The sequence below is a fragment of the Trachemys scripta genome, chromosome 1 (genome assembly GCF_013100865.1).
Source record: "Trachemys scripta elegans isolate TJP31775 chromosome 1, CAS_Tse_1.0, whole genome shotgun sequence".
Taxonomy (NCBI): domain Eukaryota; kingdom Metazoa; phylum Chordata; order Testudines; family Emydidae; genus Trachemys; species Trachemys scripta.
The window spans coordinates 124,521,348-124,547,489 of record NC_048298.1 but is presented as its reverse complement, the minus strand read 5'-3'; the positions used below and the strand labels follow the sequence as shown (position 1 = coordinate 124,547,489).

General features: G+C 43.7%; 1 protein-coding gene across 1 annotated transcript in view; it reads left to right on the top strand.

Annotated features, from left to right (window-relative positions):
• The window catches only part of LOC117884145 (protein mono-ADP-ribosyltransferase PARP12-like), a gene marked incomplete in the record, with an annotated part of 41,769 nt that extends 15,948 nt beyond the window's left edge, over positions 1–25,821 (top strand). The window contains 12 exon segments of the mRNA XM_034784300.1: positions 854–1,115; positions 1,241–1,372; positions 3,656–3,757; positions 5,794–5,917; positions 7,655–7,823; positions 8,428–8,475; positions 11,323–11,443; positions 12,523–12,619; positions 13,679–13,757; positions 20,885–21,015; positions 22,282–22,433; positions 23,169–25,821. Coding sequence (XP_034640191.1) covers positions 854–1,115; positions 1,241–1,372; positions 3,656–3,757; positions 5,794–5,917; positions 7,655–7,823; positions 8,428–8,475; positions 11,323–11,443; positions 12,523–12,619; positions 13,679–13,757; positions 20,885–21,015; positions 22,282–22,433; positions 23,169–23,452 — 1,701 coding nt within the window.
• Between the last annotated feature and the right edge of the window lie 321 nt (positions 25,822–26,142).

The window sequence follows — 26,142 nt, the reverse complement described above, 5'->3', positions numbered from 1 at the left end:
CCTGCCAGGGGCTTTCCCTACACAAGCGGCGTTCCAAGTTTGGGAAATGCTGCTTTACAGGAACATACTCTAGTCATACTTGGCATTTTCTAGCACTTTTCCCATCCAATGATCTTGATACTAGATGTTGGTAAGAGACCGAATAGCGTTCTGTGTTAAGTAGGGAGACAACATCATATGTGTATGACTTGTAAGGTGTGGATCATTTACTTCTCAGTCCAACTTAAGAAAGACCTAGAAAAAGCATAGAACAAGCCTGTTAAAAATGCAGTCCTCTGAGCAGAAAGGACACTTGGCCTTTGCAGATTAGAATTTCATATTTTTAATTAGCCTAACATTGAGGAGCCTTAGTCATGGATCACAGGACTCCATTCTGCTAGGTGCTGCACAAACAGAAAAAAAGACAGACCCTGCCTCAGGAAATGATACTCTTATGCAACATATTGTAAGCTGAGTGAGGTAGGGGCCATCTTCTGTTCTGTGTTTGCACAGCATCTAACAAACGGGGGCCTGGTCCGTGACTGGGGCTTCTAGGCCCTACTGCAACACAAATAATAAACAACATATAAAAAACAATTTGGTGTGGCCAAAAGTGCCATTGTTAGAAAGGTTGACATGCCCTCTGGAAACCTCACATGACTTTGAAATCCATGAAAATTCTTTAAAATGTCTGTTCTCGGTGACCTTCGACTCCAGAAATATGCCTAGGTTACAAAATCAAATTGATTATGGGTTTTGTTTTATTCCCAACTTGTCCATTACAGAATCCATATGCAGGTTGGGTTAAGAAAAGCCTAATGACTGGAAGGGGAAAAAAAAGTCTCTTAGACATTTCTCCTTCCTCCCTCCCCAGGTATGCCAATTCTATAACAAAGGTAGAGGACCGCATGGGACTTGCAGCCAGCAAGACAATTGCAACAAACTCCATGTTTGCCGACATTTCCTCCGAGGAGAGTGTAGGTTTTCCAAGTGCAACAGATCCCACAGGATTATGGACAACAATGTGCTGAAGTTGCTGCTAGCAGAAGGATTAAATATTTGTGTCGCAAAGAACATCCAGGTTATCTGTGATCACAAGCATATCGAGTTCAGCACGGACGTGAGCCGGAGGAGAAGTAAGTGTTAACAAACAAGTGTAAATTGTAGCATGAATGATGCTTCCTCCTCCTCCCTTGGATGTGTTGGAGGCTATTCTTGACCTACATCTCTGTGGGATTTCACCATTCTTTTCTGCTTTCAGTGCCTCCCCTACACGATAGACCTACACCAGGTGGAGATAAAAAGAAAGCAAATGCTGGGAATCCAGAAGAAATTGAACCTAAGCCTACTTCCATTACACCAGCCTCTACATCACATGAGCCTACCCCACCAGGTAAAACTATATACGTGCCACTTAGTTTGTATGTTGAACCATCTTTTCTGAATTTCCATTTCCTTAGTTCTTGAGCGTAGGCTGGGTATTGACATTCACTCCCTCCTCTGCCTTCAATAGTTCTCCTCACAAGAATGGATCAGACAGTGGCTAGACCCTATCACAGACCATGCATCGGAGAGCACTTCTAGGCAATATGCATCAGTATCTTTTTATACACATAATAGATCCCTGGCCAGTGATTGTTGTACAGGAAGCTTCTACTGAGGGCTAGTAATAGAATTTCCAGTTCACTAGCTGGAATGAGCGTGTTCATTTGTAACAATTACTAATAATAGATTATATAAGTAGTAGGATGGTGGTGGGAAAAATACAGTTTATTTGCATTGAACATTAAGGCCAAGTCATGAGCTCATGTAAACCAGTATGATTCCATTGAAGTCAACCAGGGAGGATCCAGTCTAGTGGCTGCTTTACATTTGTGTTATGATGCGGGTAACGGTGGGGTGGTGGAGTGCTAGAGCGGCACCTGGAGCTGAGAAGTGATTGGAGCGAAGATAACTACTTTTTATCTTTTTGGTCTGTTAACTACGCGGAGCTAGTAGAGGCTATTGCAGAGTCCTGCTCTCCTTTCCCACCTTTTTTCCTCACCCTTGAGGCTGAAGACTTCTTCATTTTTAATTTTCATTATAGCCCATCTGTTGGTGGTTTGGCAGCTTGTTAGTATGTCAGTTAAATCATCTCACATTGTGGTTTACTGTTGTGGATCTCTGTTCTCCCCATGTCTTGTCCCCAACAAGTAGAGTATAAAATATAGTTATACATCTTTGTTAGCTGAGAGGTTGTGTTGAAGCCCACTCTGGGATATGAATAATGTAGTAGAGAGAGAGAGCCTGGTGCAAGACTTGCAGCCTGAACAGGCAGCAAAGTCAGGCCATGTATCAAAGCAGGTGCTTACGAGTTCACTGTCCAGTACTTGGCAATGGTATACTAAAGCACCGGCACTCCTAAGAAGTACTAGACACTGGGTATTCGTAAGTAATTTGTTTGTGTCAATGTATAAAAGAGAAATCATAGGAGGGGCACCTTTGTCCAACCTAGGGGACAGCTGAGACTCCTGCTGCTGACTGACCTGGTACCATTGTCATGGGCATACGTGTGTTCGTGTACCTGTAACTCCTATAGAGAACTAGGACTGTCCTTCATGGACAATAAACGTGACCTAGCGCCTTCGCCACTGAACCAAGCCTGTGGTCTCTCTGGGTGGTACTGCTGAGGTCGGCTAAACCGACTACGTGCAGGGCTGGGACAGAATAAGGAACACACACACACACACACACACACACACACACACACACACACACACACCTCTGACAACGATACAAACAAGTTACGTATTAAACTTCTGACGTGATTCGTTACCAGCCTGCACCTTGTACCTGTTGGTTCAAACAAAACATCTCCATCCATTATCCCATCATCCTTATTTTAGGAGAGTTCGATGCGTCCCTGTCCCATCTTCAAGGAGTGTGTTTATGCCGTAACTCTATGTTGAGGTAGGCCTGTGCTAACCTTCTGGAATGTGTTTGCATGAATACCCAGTGTCTAGTACTACTTAGGAGTGCCTGTGGTTTAGCAACACTAGCCATACTATTGCAAAGTTCACGTAATGGACAGTGAACTCGTAAACATCTGCTTTGATATATGGCCTGACTTTGCTGACTATGGTTCAGGCCTCAGGTCTTACACCAGGCCCCATGTTCCAGATGCGTGCACGCTCTCTCTCTCTCCTACAAATAGTAACTACCCTGTTTCCCCGAAAATAAGACAGTGTCTTATATTAATTTTTGCTCCCAAAGATGCGCTAGGTCTTATTTTCAGGGGATGTCTTATTTTTCAGAAATGAAAAATGCCTTATTATCGGTGGATGCCTTATTATCGGGGAGGTCTTATTATCGGGGGGATGCCTTATATTACAACGAGAGGCAAAACTGTAAGTAGGCCTTATTTTCGGAGGATGTCTTATTTTCGGGGAAACAGGGTACTACTAAGCCTCCCTTCCAGGTTCCTGAAATTAATGCCAGTGGTGTCAGTTAGTGCTGTGTGGGGCAGCCCTTACTTGCACCAGGCCCAGGCTCTGAATCAGGAAGCTGCAACCAGCTCCTTGCTGCCTCTCCGACAGAACCGAGAATCAAGACCATCTATTTTTTTCTGTTGCAGGGTGTTTTGTTGTTTGGCATGAGGAGATACGTTTGATGTGATCTAGACTGTTCTTTCCCACAGGTGTCAAAGCTGTTCCTTCTATTAATGTTTCTGGGACCAGTGGAATTAAAAAATGTGATGAGATATGCCTGTACTATATCTGGAGGTACTGCAAACATAAAGGTAAGTCTGACTAATGGTGTTATCCATTGAATGTCAACAGGAACTGCCCTGTGCAGACTTCATATCTCTACTAGTAATGGGATATGGAAACTTTCATATCTGGATCACTGGCTTAATGGTGGTGGTAATGATTCTCCATCCCATATCTAATGCCTTCAAGGTAAGTTGGTCTAAAACATGGACTAAAAGCTGTCGCAGTTGTGAAGAGATTCAGAGGAAAAGCCAAAGGCTGAATAGACAAACACTGATGCGCCCTCTGTCTTAGAGGTGGGCTCTCCCAATCAGGGGTGAGTCATGCTGGTGGGCCTAGGTGGGGGAAGCTTGCACTGTCATTGCTTGCATGTTTCTGTGGCTAGAGTAAGTCAGTCTCCAGGGCTGCTAAACCTAATACTTTTGGTGAGTTAATTTTTTTAAAAGATAAAAATTGGAGAAAGATGCTGTTGTCAGACTTGAAGCATAAGTCCTTGCAGACCAGTACCAGGGTCTGATTACAGCCATGTTCATTTCCCATTAAGCCCTTTACCATATGGCCTGAAGTAGCACAACACCTAGTTCCTTTTATATGAACCAGCTGAGTTATGTCAAGCTGCTTCTGTTACTGATGTTGCTGATTAAAGTTGTATAATACTGAAGTAAGTTGCCTGGGAACTTATGTTTTTGTTTGTGCCAGACTCGTACTCCAGGAAAGATGTGAAAGATGGTTCTACTAAGGCTCTTTGTCTAGTATGCAAAGTTAGTCAGACAGCCCTCTCCATGTCTTGGTAATAGGATTCCAGCATTTGTTTTTAAAATATTATGCCTTTAAAGGATTGACCCCTTCTTAGCTTTCCAACATACAGCATCATGTCCTAGAAATGAGCTCTGTCCAAGAACGACTAGCCATGACTCCCTCTGGAGTGTCTCAAGGCCAATGCAAACGCTGTCTACAGGAAGGAACTTGACTTTCATGCTGCCTCTGTGAGATTGAGGAGTGAGATTGAATTTAGTGGTTTGATGTAAATGCAGAGGAGACAGAGCTGAATGGGGAGTTCTCCTTGCTCGGGCTCAGATTCTGGGCATAAAGAGATGGGCATAATGGCTCTTGGGGGCAGGGAACATCTTTTTCTTCTGTGTTTGTACAGCGCCTACCACAGAAGGGGCCTAGTCCATGACTGGGAGTCCTAGAGACTACAGTGATACAAATAATAAACCTTTCCCCACTCCTGCTCTGGCTGCATAATGGACGTGGCAGTATTGCCCGTCCTGCACTCAGGGACGCATATGGACTTCTCTTTCCTTACTCCACTGAGGGCACATGGTGGCCCAAAGAGAGCAGGGAAGAGGCGAGGCCTATGGCTCCATCCAGCCCCAACACTTTTGCCTGCCGAGCAAGCGGACTGCTTATGAATTAGTACTCTGCGCTCTTGCTGGTGCTTTCCTTTGGGTGTTGCAGTTCATACTGCCCTGTGCTTTGAGCTATGCCTAAAAGGCACAGTCAAGCCTTCAGTGTGTTCACCTTTCTGGTCCTGAAACTCTTTTTAAGAAACTGAGGGAGAAACAAAACCAAAAATAGCACCAGGGTTTCCCTGCTGTAACCTGCGTGCTTAACCTTGTGAGAGAAACTGTGCTTACTCCCCTTGCGTGTTTGGGGCTGAGCTGATAAATGTGGAGTCAGACCTACGTGACACAGTGATAAACAACATGCCAGTGTCAGTTGTCAGGGCAATATCTAAGCAAAGAAAGGTGTGTGGACTCAGACTTAAAATCAATAGTGCAAAGAGCTTACACTGCTTTGCTAGTTAGAAAGGGCATGTTTCAACTCTTCCTTCAGTTTTACTCTAATCTAGCTCTGAGTTCAGTGGACTAACTTTTGATTTACCCCAGTGTATATGGAAAGCAGAATCAAATGGAAGGGGAGAAGGCCAAAGAGATCATAATAAAAATGCATTGCAGGGTTTGCTGCTTATTCCTGCTCCTCTCTTGGTTCATTTCAGTGTCCTGCTATCAGTCTGCTCTAAGGTTATGTGAGCTCCTTAGCATGTTTGCTCTCTTTGCAGATGACTGCAGGATGATTCATTATCATCTGCCTTATCGATGGCAGAGGTTTGATGGAGTCAATTGGCTTGATCTTCCCAGAATGGAGGTAGTCGAAAAGGCCTATTGTGACCCCAAAAACGACAGGTATAATAATGCTTAAAACCTCTTTGCTAAGCTCTGTAAAGGAGTTACATAGCTTTGGGGTAGCACAAGGATAGTCCATCTCTCAGTTTCTGGTTAACTCTTTTCCTCAAGAGAATTTAGGGCATGAATGCTTGATGCCCATAGATAAGACTTTTCTCCTGAAAGCTGTGTGTTGACCTCTTAAGCTTTTGCTAGAGACTTCTCAGTAACATAAATGGTTGCTGAACAGGATCTCTGAGAATATACAGAGAGACTGTCTGAGCGTGCATAGGAAAAGAGAGAGAAGTTAGACAGTAGATAGCTTCATGAAAATGTTTACCTGTTCTTGTGGTAAGTGGAATAACCCGTAGAGGAGTTCTGCCTTGCTATTGAGATTATATAGGCTAATGAAACATGTAGCATTTGGTGCACAGACTGGGTGTCTAATAACATAGAGTTCATATTGAAGTTATTACCAAGCTTCTCCTGGACCAGGGGTTCCCAAACTTGGTTTGCAGCTTGTTCCGGGTGCCCTGGCGGGCCACGAGATGCTTTGTTTACCTGAGCGTCCGCAGGTATGGCCACTCGCAGCTCCCAATGGCCGTGGTTTGCTGTTCCCAGCCAATGGAAGCTGTGGGAAGTGGTGGCCCACTCAGGTAAACAAAGCGTCTCGCGGCCCACCAGGGGCTTACCCTGAACAAGCCGCGAACCAAGTTTGGGAACCCCTGTCCTAGACTGTTTTTATGGCTGTCAGTCCTCTATACAACCATTATTTGGAACTTGTCTGGAGGAATCTTTTATGAAGTTCTCCATTGTGAAGGATGGTAGATCTTATTCATAGATAAGATAGTCATAGATATAAGACGCAATAGGAGTGTTCTCTAGATTCACCCACTATCCTATTCATTCCTTCTCTGCAAGCTCCACTTTCGACTGACACATCACTCTGATCATGGAGCATTGGTGCTCTCTGAAGCTCAGGAGTGGCCAGATGTGATTGCTTGAGAGTTCTGGCCATAGCCTATCCAGGAGCAAAGGATTTCTGTTCTGTTTTTGTAATGCCTGTTCTCAGGCAGCCCGGAACAGGAGGCTTTTATCCATCTTTGTCAGGCAAAGCTCACTTCGAGGCACTTTGCCTGAGCCAGCCCAGGCTTATTTTAAGTCAAATTCCAAAGCGTCTCAAGGATTAAAATCTGACATGTCCAAGTGCAGCTTGAGGGATAGATGCAGCCTACAGAGTCCTCAAATGTGGCCATTCCCTCCATAACTGCAGCATGAGAAGAATGCTGATCAACTGCTGCTGATCAACTGCAGGTTTTTATTGCTGGTGAACTCCAACGCTACACAATTTATACTCTTCTGGCAAGGAGGATACAGACACAAGCAAATACTAGCATCATGTGCATTTGTGGTTCATTACAAAAAACATGTATCAATAAATTAGGTGTAGCCCCAGACTTTCTAGAAAGTCAACAGTGATGCCCCTAGCATCACGTAGTTTGCATGCTCTGTGTTAGAGATATAGACCGTGTTAGCTCTTTTTGCGGGGAGTCTAGTCACAAGGATCTGAAGCTCCTGAATCAGAGCATGCCTGTGTGGGGCAATTTTCTGCTTGCCTTTCTTAAGCAACCTTAACTAGAGGCAGTGCTACTAGTTCCACCTATAATGTAGAAATTTGGAAGCCCTTTCAACTGGTGATCAAAGAGGATAAGTATGAACAGTTAGCACTGGTGTAACTCTCTGAATTTCTCTCTCTAGCGTAGCAGATCAGAACATCAATTTCAGGTCAATTACCTCCTCTTCTGCTTTGCTTCGACGCCTCTCCACACCATCATCGGTTACAAAACCCTCCAAATTCATAATGACAACAAAATGGATTTGGTATTGGAAAAATGATCTAGGCCAGTGGATTGAATATGGGAAACAGGTGAGCACCTTGTAACATCCATCCCCTCTTAGCCACTTCTGGAGGGATGTCACAAATACAGTCTCCTCTGGTATATAGTAACCTGTAGATATTGTTTATTTGCTTTTGATTTATAAAACAAGGGGTCCTGTCCCATGGCTTAGTTAGTAATTAATAAAGCCAGATTGACTGTGGGTGGGTATTTATTTCTGGCAAAGCAAGCACTATAAGCTTTTATAGATGTTCCCTCAAAAAGGCATCTGATAAAATCTTGTACCAATTTCTCTACTCTTTCCCAAAATAACATGAGAAAAGCTGAGACTTGCATCATATCCAAGAGGCTAAGAGATCTAAGCATTAGCAGACTTAGTGATGGGGAATCATATACAAGATTTATGCGGCATTCATGAAGAATGCCCTTCCAGTAGCATGCTTTTTCCCTTTTTTATGTATTATACAAAAGAAAACTATGTAAAGAGAACATTGTTAAGGTTGCAAAGTCAAGCACTCCAAAATTAAAAGAGGCCAGAATGAAAGTTGCATGTACAATCGTAATTTGGCCCTCTTGTATGTATGAACTGATACAGTCTTTAACAACATGACCACATACTATTTTTTCCCATAGGACTTCAGCCTCAGAGAGCGCTCAGGATGGATGGTGGTCAATGAAGGGGTAGTTATTCAATATTTATTTATATTATTTTTATTCAATCTGTGGGGTGAGGTTTTATTTACTGTACACTGTCCAAACCTGGCACTTAATAAAGAATTCTAAATTTTCTCTGTGGATTTTCTGTGGCTCTCATGACTATAGTATGTGAATGCTTCATAACATTAATGAATTAATCTTCACAAGACCCCTGTGAGCTGAAGGGATATTATCCCCATTTTACAGATGGGGAGCTGAGGGACAGAAAGCTTAAAACTAAAATTGTCAAGTGTCCACTGATCTTTATATTGGCATTTCCTAATTTATTTTAATATATGGCTTTGTAACCTTAACGTTCTCTGTATGTAATTTCCTATTTTTTAAAAAAAAGGCAAATTGACAAAAGAAAAATTTCTCATATGAAACCATATTGAGCCTGTCATAGGGTCTCTACACCTCATGCTGGTTCATCAGCCAAAGGATTAACGAAGCAACTGCCTGCCTGCCTAGCCAGAGATGATTGGCAGCCCCAAAGCAGCTAGATAAAAGGGCTGCAGGGGAAGTGGGTGGGGCAGCTGCAAGAGAGATGATCCCTCCGGCAGACTGGTGAGAAGCTGCCAGACAAACCAATGCTCCAAAGAGCGATAAACAGGGCAGGAGGCTGGCAAGATTACAAAGGTAGGAAGTGGCTGAGAGAACAGCATGGGACTGAGAAGGATTGGTTCTCGCTGTTCCAAACCAGGTCCCTGAGCTGGAACCCAGTGGAGTAAGCTGGTTTAGGTTCCGCTACCTACCTCGGCCAGGGATTTTTAGAGAAGAAATTCCCCAACCCAGGAGACCTAGGGCTGATTAGCCCCTACTGGAGCCGTGGAACTTCTGCTGTCCCATTATCCTAATGGGGGAAAAGACTATTGAGGACGTGGCCAGGAGGGATTGGGTCTTAATAAGGACTTGACAAATGCAGAGTTGAGTTTGGCAGCATAAGGGGGAGGGAGCCAAGTGGGTGTAGTTCCCCCTGCCACAAGAGGATGCCAACACACCCCCATATTACAGACTACAACAGGGTTGGACCAGCACAGACATCTACCACTTGAGTAATGGAGCAATTGGCAGCAGTAGTAGGCTGTTAGCCTTATAAATGGACCTCCCTATAGAAGGCGATGAAAGATCTACTTTACCAACAGATTACACGTGCATTTTCTAGACAGCAGAGGAACATTGGGATTTGGGAGTCCTGAGTTCTGTTCCAGATTGTGGAAAGGAGTGTATCCTAGTGATTTTAGACTCTCTTGCCTTGTCACCCTCAGCCCATCCCCTAGTATATTTCCCACACCTGTCCCCGCCCACTCTGCTCTTCACAGCCTGTTCCTGCTTCCCTTTTGCATGTGATTCAGGCTGCTTCCTCTTCTTCCATCCTACCTGGGCACCAGCAGTGGAGCATTCAGAGTGCAGGAGAAAGTTGCTCTCGTTCAAATGCCTGGCACCAAAGTTGACCCTGACATCTGGGAGGAAGGTTTGCAGGAAAACCCTTTGAGCCCCTGTCGTCCTCAGTTGGAGCATGCTCTGTTCAGACAGAATGTTTGAAGAAATTAGATGCCAAACTCGTTACAAACTTCTACAGCGCATGTGAGCTTGTAAAAATGGCAGTATTCAGAAGCTTATAAACTTGGCCAAATTCAGGTGGATTGTCACAAGGACAAACCTCTCTGATCCAGGGCAGTCCCCCACCCTGCCAAATGTCAAGTCTCTGCTCCCAAAGAATGAGGGCTGTAGAGCTTCTCAACAAAATGATTTTAAGAGTTTATTAATAATGGCAAAATGTTTTTTTCCCCCCATCCTAATCTAATTTTCCAGAATGGCTGAGCTGTTTTTGCTAAACCTTGAATAGTTCAGCCTCCGTTAGACTCCTAGCATGGGAAAGTTCAGCCCGAACAGTTAAAGTTATAAGCAACTGGAAAAAAAAGGGTCTATAATGGAGTGTTCAAGCAACCTAAACTATGGTATCCCAGCCAGCTCCATCTATCATAAAGAGATCTCTGCACAAGCAGCTATAACCTGGCACAGGAATAGAAATGTTCTCATTGCTTGTTCCCAGCCAGTAGCAGCTTGAACTCCACCAGGTAGCTTGTAGGGGCCCAATATCACTTCCAGAGCACATTTCCAATTGAAGTCAATGGGAGCTGCAGGTTAGAGGACAGGTGGGGCTTTTGGAACTTCGGATGGCACGGAAAGCAATTGGGGTCTGTGGGACGCTAGTGATCAATGGTGAAATGGTTCAGTTTAACATCGGACGTGGCATCATTACATTTCAAAGATAATGCCTCATGGAGATGAGTGTGGCATTTCTCATGTCCAGAACTATTCCGGGTGGGTTTTTTCATTGTATAGATTTTTTGGAGGGGTGCAGTAGGGTGATGACATCCTTTCTTTACAGCACTTTTGAGATCTATGAACGGTAAGCACTGTAAGTGCTAAGTTATCACTATCCGGTTATTTATTTTTCCTCAGTCTCATTCTCCCACAATCAACTCTGTAATTTCCTCTATGCCCGGAGCAAACTTCCTGACCGTGTGCTTCCTTCAAAGTCACTTCCTCAGTTAGTTTTCCAAAGTTGACCTCCACTCCTCCCACTATATTTTCCCACTCTCAATCCTGTGTTATACCTGATATAGATGTGGCCAGGGAGCTGTCACTTTATTTACCTGTGTAGGCCCAGGCCCACTAATGACATATAAGCAATACAGTTTTTTTACTAGCAGAGGTCAGAATCATGGCTCATGTTTATCAATGAATGAAAAAGGCAATTGTGCAATCTTTTGTCCTTCCAGAAGGGTTTAACCATTATTTTCCCCCCACATTTCCATTCTATAGGATGGACTGCAGGGAGCTTCTGCGCTAGCTTCTGATGATTTGGAGAATTTATTTCTGGCAAATCCAAATGACCTCCTACAATTTCAGGCTGGTGCCCAACAATACGAGATCAATTTTAAAGGTACTGTTCCCCTCTCATTTCAATTGAACACAATGCATTATAGTTTATAGTTAGTCTGGTGGCTTTGATATGCTACGTTGCAGTACTTTTCTGGGAGAAGTGTACAGAGAGAGACTGCTGCAAATAGGGCTAGCTGGATAGTTTTACGGCGAAGGGAAAATAGTCCACATATGCCGGGTGGAATGTTGTAAGGGGAGAAGGTGTAAATAAGTATGTGGGCAAATTAATGACAGAACAAGGAACAAATTAGACAAAGAGGGCAGGGTTAGGTGCATGAGGCGGTGGGGGGGAGGGGAAGAGATTTTAAAGACAGCTTTTCCCTTTAGAGTAAACCTGTGGAAGGCCTCATCTAACCAAAAACGAAATGATACTTGACCAGCCGGTGGTTGGTTTTTTTGCTATGATTATTACTTATGATTTTGTTTAAGATGGCTCTGTTTGCCTGAGAGCATCACGTGCAGCTTTTGCTTCTGCCAGATCCTGCAGCCTTAATTCTGAGCTTCTGACAAGTCTACGATGGGAATACTTGTAACCCATCACACATCTGTAGTTCTGTCTGGGGATTTCCATGGTTTAGTTATTTCTGAATTCTCACAACATTCCTGTGGCTTATTATTATAATGCCCATTTTGCAGAAGGATTACAGAGGGTGCACAAAGTCTGTCCACCTCTTTCAGCGCTCCACTATAGAGTTGTTGACTTCACTGCAGCCTTAAATGGGAGCAGAAGACAGGAGATGAGGGAGTGAGCCCTTATTTAAATACATAGTAAAGCCACGAATTGTCTGGTAGATTTGAACATTTTCCATGCTATGAAGAAAGAGCGTAAGTGAGATGGAAGGAGCAAGTGATTTCTGGAAAGATAGGTAAGCTCAAGTAAGAGTCCTAGGGAAGGGACAGAGAAGATTGAAACAAAGTAGTAGGGCTGCAGAGATAGTGGTTGCTAAACAGACAAAAAGTTCAACTGCCACATTCCATCAACAAATGATTGTTTTTCCTCTTTGGGTGGGTGGGTGGGTGGGTGTGTGTGTGTGTGTGTGTGTGTGAGAAAAATACATAAATTTTTTTTTTTCTTTCAAGAAATGGTCCAGAAAAATGTCCGCTATCAAACTCAAAGAGAAGTCCGCAGGCGACCAAAGTTCGTGTCCTCGGAAGATGTGAAAAAAATGAGGAAAGGGTACTCAACGATGCATTCATTTTTGTTTGTTTTTTTTTCATTGTAAAACGAAATGCCCCGTATGGAATGAAGTATCAGGGGGTAGCCGTGTTAGTCTGTATCTACAAAAACAACAAGGAGTCTGGTGGCACCTTAAAGACTAACAGATTTATTTGGGTATAAGCTTTCGTGAGTAAAAACCTCACTTCTTCGGATGCATAGAGTGAAAGTTACAGATGCAGGCATTATATACTGACGCATTCCGTATGGAATGGTGGCTGCATATGGGGAAGTTTCTTGATTCTCATAGATAATTCTGGTTCGCTGATTGCCATAACGGTTGGTTGTACTGCAATGCAACTGTTCTTGTTCACCTCAATATACTGCATGCTGTGGTGGAATCATATAACACGCTGCTGGTTTACAGATAGTTGCAGCAGTGCCACAATCAGTGTGCAACACTGCAGTTCTCTGCTGCATGAGCAAGAATCTGTCTGTTCCTGTGGCATATGGTGTAAGAGGAGATGGGAGTATTGATGAGGTGGAACTTGTCTTTTACAAAAGCATAGTAAGAGACCAAGGCCTCGTCTACACTACACGCTAAGTCGGTGTCACTGCAATTGATGCAGTGACGTCAATTTAGCGGGTCTGGTGAAGACACGATACGTCAACGGGAGAGCGCTCTCCTATCGACTTAATTAATCCACCTCAATGAGAGGCGGAAGCTCCCATCTACATAGCATGGTGTAGACACCGCTTTAAGTCGATGTAAGCTATATTACTTGCATAGCTTAAGTAGCGTAACTTAGATCGACTTTCATCACTAGTATAGATCAGGCCTAAGAAATGATGCCCACCAGAAACAGGGGACTAATTCCTATTGGGAACCTAGTTACATGATGATATTTAATTGGCAATCTGCAGTAAGTAGCAAGATTAAATCTGTGTTGTCAAATTCTTACAGGGGAAGTGACCAAAATAGACTTATTCCAAGGGGACCCTGTCAGTCTGGGAGAAGGTTCATGACAGGAGTGGAAGTACCATAGACTCATTCCTGATTTTCTTTTTGTTTGCAAACAGCCAAAGAGTGACTGATCCTCCAGATCAAAACTATCCTAGAAACTGGGACAAATCAGCACTGCCTGACGTGGGGTACAAGGTACCTGTGTTTTCTCCTTTTTGCTCCAGTGAGATTGGGTTGTTCCTATACAGGTTCTTTTGATGGAAAGGCACTGAGCCCAAAGGAACATGATAAAATGTCCATATCTAGTGAAACATTTGCCATTTGGGAATATAGTTACAAAGGGCCAGATTTTAAAAGATACTTAGGTTGCAGGTTGGTGTCTAGGCACCTCTGAAAACTCCACTAGGCACTGTACTCTCATTGATTTCATCTGCATCTCTAGGTCAGTGGTCTCCAAAGTGGGGTGTGCAAGAGGATCCTTGGGGGTGCACGGCAGGAGGAGCGCTTTTTTTTTTTTTCTTTGGCAAAAATGGTAGAGCCGGCACAGCAGGGGGTACGTGCTCAAAATTTTTTTAATGATAGGGGTGCACGATCAAAAAAGTTTGGAGACCACTGCTCTAGGTGACTGGGCCAGATTTTTAAAAAGGTATTAAAGTGTCCTGAGACTGCCAATATGGGTGCTAGTTGAGTTGGTGGGTTTTCAAACAGTATGTTTACATGGCAGGTAGACCCCTATGGCTGGCTCGTGCCATCTGACTTGGGCTCACGGGGCTCAGGCTAAGGGACTGTTTAATTGCAGTGTAGATGTTTGGGCTTGGGCTGGAGCCTGGGATCTAGGAGCCTGTGAGGTGGGAGGGTCCCAGAGCCTGAACATCTGCACTGCAGTTAAACATGGGTTTTTAATTGTAGTGTAGATGTACCCTGAAGTTCACATCTATTCAATAGGAACTGGACTGAGATTACCAACTCTTGCCACATAGGCCACCAAAGAACCATCATATGATGACGGTATGGTCATTACTAGGTCAAGTTGCCCCTCTGTTTTCATATCTATTCAAACAAATACAGTATTAAACATATAATATATACACACAGAAATGAAGCTAACAAGTAAGAGCAGAGCTGTTGGACATCTAGGAGTTTTTACCAACAGTTTTGATGGTATTTGCATGTTGCTTCAACAGATGGATCAAAAGAAATACTGGAATCATCTAGCTAATAGTTATGTAGCTAAGGAACAGACCGAGAGTCAAGCACTTGGATACACCGTGGTTTTGTAGCTCCTCCTTTAGAGGAGGTTTAAGTGCAGGCTCCGCTACCAGCTCTGCCACAGATGTCCTATGTGAAATTGGCCAAGTCACTTGGGCACAGAATAAGTGGGAGGCATCCAGGAGCTGGTTATGGATTCCTGATTCTCAGACTGTTTTTATTGTAGCCCGAGCTCCATGGCGCTAAAAGCAGTTTTGGGGCACTCTGCCAGCTGGTGATAGCCAGAGAGCAGAGCTTTCCAGATGTTCACACTCTTTGCAGTTCTTCACCCCATATTCCCAGGCTGTAGTGGGGAGTGACTTAAGAGCAGACTATGCCAGTTCTATGCCAACTGTCCCTTAGGCTGTATGGACCAGATTCGGATCCTCTTATTCATGTTGGATGGTTTCGTTTACCATGAATAACTTGTGGAGTAATGTGCTACTCTACACAAGTAAGGGAATCAGAATCTGGGCCTGCAGTAAAGTTGACATCAGTGACAAAAAATAAGTCTTTGCTCCTGTTATCCCTGCCACTGCAGCCGAGGGGGAATTAGGAAATTCCTCCTTGTGTGTTATCAACGGAATTGTTAACAAAGGCTGGGATTTTCAAAGCAGCCTAAGGTAGTTAAGTGCCAAATTCCCTTTAAACTCCAATGGGATTTGGGAGCCTAATTACTTTTCCCTTTCAAATCCCAGCCTAAAGTCCAATCAGGTACACCTGTGCTAAGCTCACTGGAGACAATGGGGTTGCACAGGCACACAGAATTTGACTGACAGAAACATGTTATTACTGGTGGTTAGTGATGTGAGAGATTAAAGGGGAGGGAGGGATAGCTCAGTGGTTGTGATGGATGTGAGGGATTAAGGGGGGAGGGATAGCTCAGTGGTTTGAGCATTGGCCTGCTAAACCCAGGGTTGTGAGTTCAGTCCTTGAGGGGGCCACTTGGGGATCTGGGGTAAAGTACTTGGTCCTGCTAGTGAAGGCAGGGGGCTGGACTTGATGACCTTTCAAGGTCCCTTCCAGTTCTAGGAGATGGGATATCTCTATTAAAGAAAAAGAATCCAGCTTGCGTTTCAGTCAAGTACCTTGTCTCAGTTGACACTTTAAGAATTGATAATACTTTGCAGTTATTTAACATCTTCCATCTTAAAGTGCAGGCCAGGTAGAAGCATAATTGATCTGAGATTGATCATTACCTCTCTGACCATAAGGCTTTTCTTTCACAGTAGTAATCCTCTGCTTTCACTGTTTAATGATTGGCTGGGATTCTGCATGCCTCTGTGGTGGCCTTCACAACATCTGACACCTCAGCCTTGATGAATTTCCTACACTTCAGACATTGGCCTTGCAAACTATTGTGGAAAATCTTGCTACACTGGAAAGGATGCTTTTTTTAATTATTATTATTTTTTTTTTGTTAAAGTCTTCCCTGTTTAGTATAAGGTCTTCTATTTTCTTCCTCCTTCCCACATAATATTGGAGATTGCAGTATTTATTCTGTAAAGCATTTTGAGACATGAAAAATCCTATGCAAAGTAAAAGTTTATATGTCTATAATCTATATCGGGGTGGGCAAACTTTTTGGCCCGAGGGCTACATCTGGGTGGGGAAATTGCATGCAGGGCCATGAATGTAGGGTTCGGGGAGAGAGTGCAGGGTATGGGAGGGGGTGCGGTGTGCAAGAAGGGTCAGGGCAAGGGGTTGGGGCGCAGGAGGTGTGCGAGGTGTACAAGGGGGCTAAGGGCAGGGGTTGGGGGGCAGAAAGGGGTATGGAGTGTGGCAGGGGGGCCGAGGGCAGGGAGTTGAGGTGCAGGAGGGGTGCGGCAGGGGGCTCAGGGCAGGGGGTTGGGGTGCGGGCTCTGGCCCGGCGCTGCTTACCTTGTGCGGCTCCAGTGTGGCAGCGATGCGCAGTGGGGCCAAGATGGGCTCCCAGCCTGTCCTGGCCCCGCACCGCTCCCGGAAGCGGGCAGCACCACGTCCCTGCGGCCCCTGGGGGAGGGGGGCAGAGGGCTCTGTGCACTGTTCTCGCCTGCGGGTACCTCCCCTGAAACTCCCATTGGCCGCAATTCCCCGTTCCCAGCCAGTGGTAGCTGTGGGAGGCGGTGCCTGCAGGTGAAGGTAGTGCATAGAGCCCTCTGCCCCTGCACCACAGGACGTGGTGCCGGCCACTTCCGGGATCAGCGCGGGGCCTGCGGCGCCATGGGGGTCGCAATCCCGTGGGCCAGATCCAAATCTCTGACAGGCCAGATCCAGCCCCCAGGCCATAGTTTGCCCACCCTTGATCTATATTGTTAGATATTGATAGCTTTTTAGGATTAATAAATCAGATTTTGTGAATCCCCCTCCATTTTTTTTTTTACTTTGTGTAATGGCAGAAAAATGGAATTGGTAGCTGAAGAGAGAGAAATGGCAAAAAATGAATTGTGATGTTGTCTTAAAATGTATGAATATAATATAATTGTATTGGAGAATAAGCAGGCTGACCTGGAGGGGGATTGAGTAGACGGGCTTCTTTATTGCAGTACTTGTTCCCTTCGACCCAATTGTCGAGTAAGCCCTGAATTAGTTACAGCACACTTTTTTTTTATTTGTTAGTATGTAAATATTTACATTTACTACAATACCCCCAAAACCCTTATTGAGTAATATAAACGCCCATACAATGAATAGTAATAGCTATCTACTGAATATAATTATCCTGCTCCTGATTACTGTTTACAGCATTAGCATGTTTTACAAATAATTTTACCTTGAAGATACATTTCTTTGCAGTAATTGCAGCCACAAATTCCCTTGATTAGCAGTTTTCATGGAAGGGAAGAAGGGGCCATAACCCCAGCTCTAGCTGGGAAAGAAAGGGAGGAGGGGAGAGAACACTGCTTTGCACAAAGATTATCCTTCAGATCCCCACATTCCTTCTGCAGCTGCAACGCTTATCAATCCATAACAAGGCAAAGGGAAGGGAGAGGGGTAGCACTTTATCTATCAAGCAGAGAAGCGGTGTCTGCTCGGGCCTCTACTCCCTAATTCCATGTCTGCACACCAGCGGTTTCCCAGGTCGCTACTTAACCCTTACATATCCCAACAATTTGTAGTCTATATTCTAGCACGCTATACTTTTAACATAGAAATGGTAAATCTGGAAATGTATGTTAGGGTCCGGGCGCTTTGTGGCGCTTCCCAGGGTTGCGAGGCACCTTAATACCACCTGCCCTTAGCATGAGGCAGCCTTGTCCAGGCCTGCTGTGGATCAGGTCCTTGAATCCACCAGCCTCTGGCAACATGAGGCCTTCCAGGCCTCTCTGTACAGGTTAGTGATAAGCACACACTAATTTCTTGAGTCCTCCAAGCACCCCTCTCCTAAGTGCCCAGGCCCTGACCCACTGAACTCTCAGATTTTAAAGGAACAGGACAGACATCTGACAAGTTTTAACTTAGGATCATCACTCTGACTGCTGTGTGATGAGCAGAGATATTTATAGTGGAAACAAGAATAAGTTTATGATCAAATAACAGAGATTCAAATGATAATAAGAAAGAATAATGGAAATGATTACATATAAAACAAAATCATAACATGCTCACTAAAGCCTAAACTTAACTCCCTGTCTCCTACAGCATAGCTTAGCCCAAATCCTTTTCATAGCATTTTCAACCAGGACGGTTCAGATCTTCATTTTATAAGATCAAGCCCACTGGCAGCTTGTCTTTCCAGATTGAAGGATGCCAGGTATACATCCGTGCCCTCAGTTATATTCCCAAAAGTTCATTGTCTTTACTTATAAACTGGATAATCCCTGCTGTCTTTGCTTTTTTCTTGCAGCACTTGTAATCTGTTTCTTAGCATTTGGCTCTGTATGCAAATAGACTTCCACTGTAAGATGCACAATACACAGTGGTCAACCAGGGAGAGAGATATCTCCCATCTCCTGTCTGGAGAAATCTGTCTCCAATGCAGGTTACCTTGGCCTTTAACTGCAAAGCATGAAGAATATAACATAACATGATACCTTTTGGTGAACCTAGGGGATCCCTGTAAGCTTATCTACTCCTGTGTCCTCTGCCAGTTGGCATCAAGAGGTCTTTGGTCTCTCTCTTCTCCATGTCAGAGGCCAGTCTCCATTCTGTGTCTGTTAGGTCTGAGAGAAGTCGCTGTGCTACGAGATGAAAGGGCTGCTGGGAGTCAGAAGATCTAGTTCTGCCACTGATATTGTGACTTTGGACAAGTTGCTTAACCTTTCTGCCTCAGTTACTCCCATCTCTAATATGGGGATAGTAATACTTATAAGTGCAAAGCTGTTGTGATACCACAGAACATGCCAGCCTATAATTTTAGATGTGGTGGCATTCTGCCAGCCTGAAATTTAGTTTTATTTTTGCTTTAACCACTCCAGTGCAATGGGAATGATTCTATAAAATCCAGACAAAGGAGAACCAGTGTCTCTGCTGCTTGGCAATCAATGTATTTGTTTTTGCTGGATATGGGCAAGTTAGGATTTGCCACTCCGATATGTTCTGCAAGATCATAACACTTTCCTGACAGCACTCACACTGCTTCCTGGCAAGTGGCACGTGTTTGGGTGAGAGAGGGAAGGAGGCGGGGGGGGGGGGGGGAGAGCTTGTAGGCAGTGCCAGGAGCTCCTCGGCCCAGTTGTACCAGTGTTATTCAGGGCCAGTTTGGCTCAGGCCACCCCTCCCCACCTCCAGCCAGGTGTGCCCAGGAAACGGGGAACTTGTAGCAGCTCTGTTGCTCAGGTCGAGGCTGTGCAAACCCCACTCCAGGTGCTTTAGCTGTTTTTCTCCCAGGTATCTCTGGTCTCTGTTGTCCAGACGCAACTGAGAGTTCCATTCTCTTACTTCTAAGGCAGAGAGCACTGGGCAAGTGAACCACCCAAAGCAGCGAGTGGTGCATGGATAGGGGAGCTGCCAGGAAAGCCTGGGATGGTAGCATGATGGAGGGCGAAAGAGGCTTTCTGGGTAATACTGAGGCTAAGGAAGGGGTGGGAATTCCTTCATGGAATAAGCAGTATGGAAGATGCTGTTAGTCTGGATGACCACAAAAATGCTTTTATTCTCATACATGCACAAAATGAATAATTGTGGTTGCATGGTGCCAGAATACAGTGACATGATTCACATTGCTGCACAGTCCAGCAGTTCTCTTGTCACAAAATATGGATCTACTGCGTTGTGGAATACGCCGGGCTCAGCCTAGGGGAAGTTCTAATTCGTTAAGTGTGTTTTGCGTGATCTTGATGAGTTATATTGTGAAGTTATATATGGCTTTGTAAAGTGTTTTTTGCATAAAAGAAAATTGAGTTGCAATTTTCACACTGGTAGGCTTTTTAATCTAAAAAATAATTCTAGCCACTGCAGCTTGGATCATTCTAAAATCCCATTAACTGATTTAAAAGTTTTGTCCATTCAGAGGTTGTCCAATATATAAATATCTAGTAAACAAAAGTAAACTGTATACAGATAGGATTTAGATGTAACACAATCAGATTTAACTTACAAAATCACTGACATGCTTGAATTTTCATTTCTGATTATGATAGAGCTGACAAAGCTGCTGCTTTCACCATGCCTCCCAGAGCAGCCACTGCTCCGTTTTTAAGATGCACCGTTGACACATTGGAACTGGGGTCTTTCACTTCAAGTTTTGATTTCATGTTTGCCCTAGGCAGCAGTGACTGAAAAATTGTTACCAACTCATGTCTGTGTGGTAGCCCTGTGTTACAGGAGTCGGTAGTCTCAGCCTAGTTTATAGTTGACAGGTCACCATCTCAACAGATGAAGTATGGAACATATACAAACACTTGAATTCATCTCTCCTCCGTCTGAGAGGTTCCTTCCCAAAGAGAGAGGTATGCTGCACAGCACAGAATGGGGGAGGTCACATAGCAACTATCTGGACTGTTCCTCTTCTGTGAGTGGATAGGATTTCAAGCACTACATAGGCTCAAAAGATCTACCTTTGGTCTCCCTGGCTCTGCCTAGGAAAGCGTGGTCACCCCTTACACCCAGTTGAAACTTTCTGTAACCTTTGGCTGTGGTTTGGTATTTTGTAGGCAGTGGCGATCACTAATCCATCCTCTGAATACACTGAAATCGAGACCCTGTTTAAAAGGACAATGAACAATTATGTTATCCAGAGAATCAGGAGGATTCAGAACCCCTCCCTTTGGCAAGTCTTTCAGTGGTTTGTATCTATTTTATTACATTACATTAGTTGCGGCAATAACAAGCGGAGTGAGTCTCATAACTTCCGAGGCTGTCTCCTGGACATACAAGCTGGTGACTGACATTAACTCTGGAGGTTACCCAGTGTGGTGCTGAAGCTTACTTTAGCTCCGTTCCTTAAAGGAACTCTCAGAAATATCCCTCAGTCCTTTCTGGGGCTAATTAGCTATTCATTTTTGAGGTGCTATTGCTGCCGAGCTTTAGCGTCCCCTCCTGGAAAAGGAGGCTCTAGGCAAAGCTGCCGACTCTGCATGGAGTAGCTACTCCATGAAAATTAACAGATGGGACTGGCACGCACAATTGGGATGCAAGTACATCTGTGTTTACTGAATATTGAATTGCCCCGATAGCGGAGTCTTCACTGTTTGCACAGGTTCAAAAGGAGACTGTATCCCTTAATAAGTCTGCTGCAGTGGATCTAGAGTGTCTCTTTAATGGGTATTTTACAAATGTGTCACACTCCTCTCGGGGCGAGGTTCCTGAAGGCATATTAGGGGCTTCTGGTGTAAAACAGCCAAACTACATTGAACTACAGTCCTCGAGGCTTGGGTTATTTGTTACTGATGTGCTCTAGTTCCTTTTGGATTTTAAATATCTACAGCATAGTTGGCCAATTAAGAACAGCAGCAGAAACGTTTAATAAGAGTGCTTTGATGCAGTGGCAATTAGGGGTGGGGAGAGCATATAAGACCTTACCTAGATAGACAGAGAACATTTCCCCCTCAAAAACAGTTTGGGTTTGGCAATGATGGAGCGAATAGTCTAACCAAGCAATAACAACAATTGCTAAGCAGCAAAAAAGAGTTTGCTAGAAATGGTTTGTTTTAACAGAACAGACCTTGAAAATAACAGACAGCATTTAACACAACCTCAAAACTAATCTTAATCCATTTGCCTTGTAGCCTTTTCCACGTTCCCTTTAGATTTTTATCAAATGTAGGGAGGCAAGAACCCAGTCTCTCTGTTCCCCTTAACTTTGAGCCCTTTCTGCAGGATACAATGTTGCTGACTTGCACAGTAAAATGATTTCTGAAAATCCAGATGAGGCTTTGACAACATAAATGTTCACACTTTTAAAATTACTGTCTCTTTTTTCCATCTTCCAAGTAATTTTCACTGCCGTTCCCAGACTAGCAACTCTAATTTGACTGCCAGTGGAATACAGAAGGTGGCTGGAAATCTCATCCATGTTATAGTGTGTCTTTAATTATATTTTTCACATCAGGCAAAAAGAGCAGATGAAGAAGAAAAATGGAGGGAAAGATGTAGATGAGAAGCTTCTGTTCCATGGAACCAACAGTTCCCATTTGGAAGCCATCTGCAATCACAATTTTGACTGGAGAATCTGTGGGGTCCATGGAACAAACTATGGAAAAGGTGAGGAGGAAGTGACTGCGTATATGAGATCACGGACTTTCTTTAAAGTACCCAGTGATGATGTTACAGTGGTAATTGGTCTTTATAAGCTGCAGTGATTTGTTTTTTTGTGCATGGGGGAAGCAATGGGAGGGAAGCTCCAGTGTTCCTTCAGGCTGGAAAGGAATTGGTTTGCGTGGGTGGAGAATTTGATATGGGGTTGAGAGAATTAATTTGGGGGCTGAAAAAGAATTGTTATATTGGGGGATGGAGAGGGGCATGTTTTGATTCCTAGGAAGTGCAGGGAAACTTGCCAGTCCATTACCTCCTTCACCTCAGCAGGGGGGGAGTTGAAGAAGATGGTAATTCTCTGTCAGATGGAGACGAGGTCTCTCCTCCTTGTCCCTCCATGATGCTGGCTTTTCTTCAACTCTTAACATTAATTTTTTCCCCTTGTGCTATACCTGTTGATCTAATGTCTTACTCTTCCTAGGCTATTTTTCTTTACTCTCCCTTTCTATCTCACTCCTTCCTAATCCAGCCTGCTCTTTACTTCCTCTTGAAATTAATGGGAGTTGTATGGCAAAATCCTTTAGCTGTCTAGTGTGAAATCTCCACTAAACAGAAAGTTCACTTATTGAAACTTGAGTCAAATACATCCTAATTATTGTGGTGTGCTAACTCTTTTGTGCCTGATGTATAAAGTACACCATACACATCCAGTATCCTTACAGTGCCCTTTTTTGTCATTGCTAGGAAGTTACTTCGCCAGAGATGCTAAGTATGCGCACTGTTATAGTCAATCTCCTGCAAAAAGGAACATCATGTTTGTGGCTCGAGTTCTAGTTGGAGACTTTGTTAGAGGAGACCCAACCTACGTTCGTCCCCCACAAAAAGCTGCTGATATGCTCACCTTTTACGACTGCTGTGTGGACAATGTGCTGGTTCCCTCCATTTTTGTCGTCTTTGAGAAGCATCAGATTTATCCAGAGTATATAATAGACTATAGTGAAGAAGAAAAAAAATGTTTTGTATCTTAAATAAGGGAGAGAGCCGTTTGTATCGCTCACTGCAGCATTCAGACCTAATTTTACATGTTTTTAAGGGTTTCCTATCCTGGATTAGATTGTCTAATAGTCATCTCTCATTTTTAATAGAGCACCTTTCCAACTGCTACATCCAAAGAATTTGCTCCTTGAAGGAGGTTGACAGGAGGAACGTCCTGCACACTAGGCGATTACTCTTTTTCATCCAACTGTTGACTTTCACTTGTTCATAGTATGTAAACCTTAGGGTAGCCCCACATAGGAGGGGTCAGAATTGGGGATGTGGGAGTGGAATAGTGTGATTCTTCTTTGTGCAGCAACAATCAGCTTTGGAAATACTGACTAGAAAGGATTTCTCTTGAGAAATATGTTCAACTGAGAGAAAAATTTGTCAACTCTAGTTTAATATAGTTGACAACTTGATTGTAGGCTTACGGCTTTTCGATTTTTGTAGCGCTCCGAATGATGAGTCATTCAACTCTGATGACTTTACTGAGGTGGCTATTTCCCTTACCTACCCTATCATTTCCAAGAGACCTGTGAATGAGTTTACTGTGGATTTGACCGGGTGGTGTTCTTGGAGTACTGTATGTCGATGTCAATATTTTAGATTAAAATCAGTAACTAGACGAATAAGAAGTCTGTTATTTTAAATTGGTGTAATGAATAAGGTCTCAAAAGGAGGAGTTCCTCCTGCTGCACAAGCAATGTCAACCTAGTGGTTAGAGCAGAATACTGTCAGCCATGGTTCTGTTTCCAACTCTATAGCAGATTTGCTGTGCAACTTGATCTGTAGGTAGGAAAGCTGGAGGTAGACCATACCAATGGACTGTCTGGGAAAAGGCATGTCCCAGAATTTGTTGTTTCAGTTGCTAATGATTACATGCATAAATTTAAAGGCTTGGTTGAGATTCACTTGAAACCCTTGCCTTTAGTGTATTACGTTTTCCACATGTGGATATTTGTCCAGCAAATGCTGTAGGACAGAAGTAATGTCTTGGGGTGCTTTGATGTTTTTCTGTCATGCAGGATGGACAGTAATTTTCGTTGTGCCAGGGACATCACATGACTTGTGTAGAGTGAACGTCTTTAAAGATGTTCTTCATCACTGTGGTGCAGTAGAACGTGCTCACTCGACAAGAACTCGTTAGTTCCTCATTAACTATGTCATCTTCATTTTCTATGGCCAGTTGTACGCTAGGAAAATTTCCCACTGCTGACAATGATGAGCCAAGCATAGTCATAACAGTGTTGTAACTATTGCTTCTGAAGTGGTTTGGGTCTTACCAGATTTTTCTCGTCTACGTTTTCTTATAAACCATGTTTAGCATTACCCCGTGTCAGCAATGGGTAACTTTCCTAATAGTGACCAAGCATGTTTTAATAACAGATCTGCACTCTGTTGAGCTCTCATTCAAGGGGTTTTTTGGTAATGAAGATCACATTTCCATCATCCCCTACTAACTTTCTAAGAGCTCACCTTTTGGGCTGAAATGCCTCTGCTCAAAGGTGAATCATTTTGGCAAGAGTGAGCAAACTCCCTTGGCTGGTGGGAGGGGAACACTGCTACAGCAAGAACTACTGAAGTTTATAATGTGGCATGTTTGAAGACTATTGCATTTTGCTAGGCTTGGCGGGCGGGAACTGGTTTTGAATTTAGTCAAGTTGTAACCACATCCTGGGCATGGGCATGGAGATGCTTATGTGAGCTGCTGGGAATTGACAAGCTTCCACTGAGGGAGAAGGATGTAAGACTAGGAAATGAAAATGCAGTAAATGTCTCAAGCCTTTATACAATCAAAGAATGTTTGTTTGTTTTCAACCTTTTTAAAAAAAAAAATCAGAAATACAGAATCTATTTATCCCTGGTGGTGGAGGACTTGTTGGAGGCATTCCAAGATGTGTATTGAGCGCTTTGACACCTCAGCTGAAGGGTGAAGAGGTGGAGGTTGATTCTGAAACACTAATTTCTCCCAAATGTTCACTAAGCTGTGGAGTTTAGTATTTTTAGACACTTATTTGATCGAGTATAAAAATCAGTTCTATTACTCAGCTTTTGTCTCTTGTAATTAATTAATGTCACTAGACTTTAATTGCCACAGAGTCGGCTACAGTACACAAGACCTTCATTTATAATGCAAAAAACAAAGCTGGAGAAACATTTGACATACCTTTCAGGCCCTCTTTACACATCAGAAAGGTGGGGGTGGGGAGAGAGACAAATTTACATTTTCTCCTGTGTTGCTCATCATTAAAGTTCCAAAAGAAATGTTAACTCTGCCACATTTCTTATAGTGTATATTTCTATTTGTTTTTTGTTAAATGTGTATTGTAATTAAGGTGACCAGATGGGATGAAGAAAATATCGGGACACATTTTGGGGGGGGCGGTCCTGCCGGCAAGAGGTGGGGGGAGGGAGGGAAGCGGAGTCCCGCTGGCAGAGGGGAAAGAAAAAAAAAAAAAGGCGGAGTCCCGCCGGTGGAACAAAAACAAAACAAAACAGGAGGGCGAAATATCAGGACAAATTGTGTCCCGACCAAACATCGGTCAAGATGCGGGACAAACACCTAAATATCGGGACAGTCCCAATTTTATTGGGCATCTGGTCACCCTAAATGTAATATGTTGTAATGTAAGCTTATGCCATAATCAAACAGATTGGGCAATATAGCCAGTTAATACTG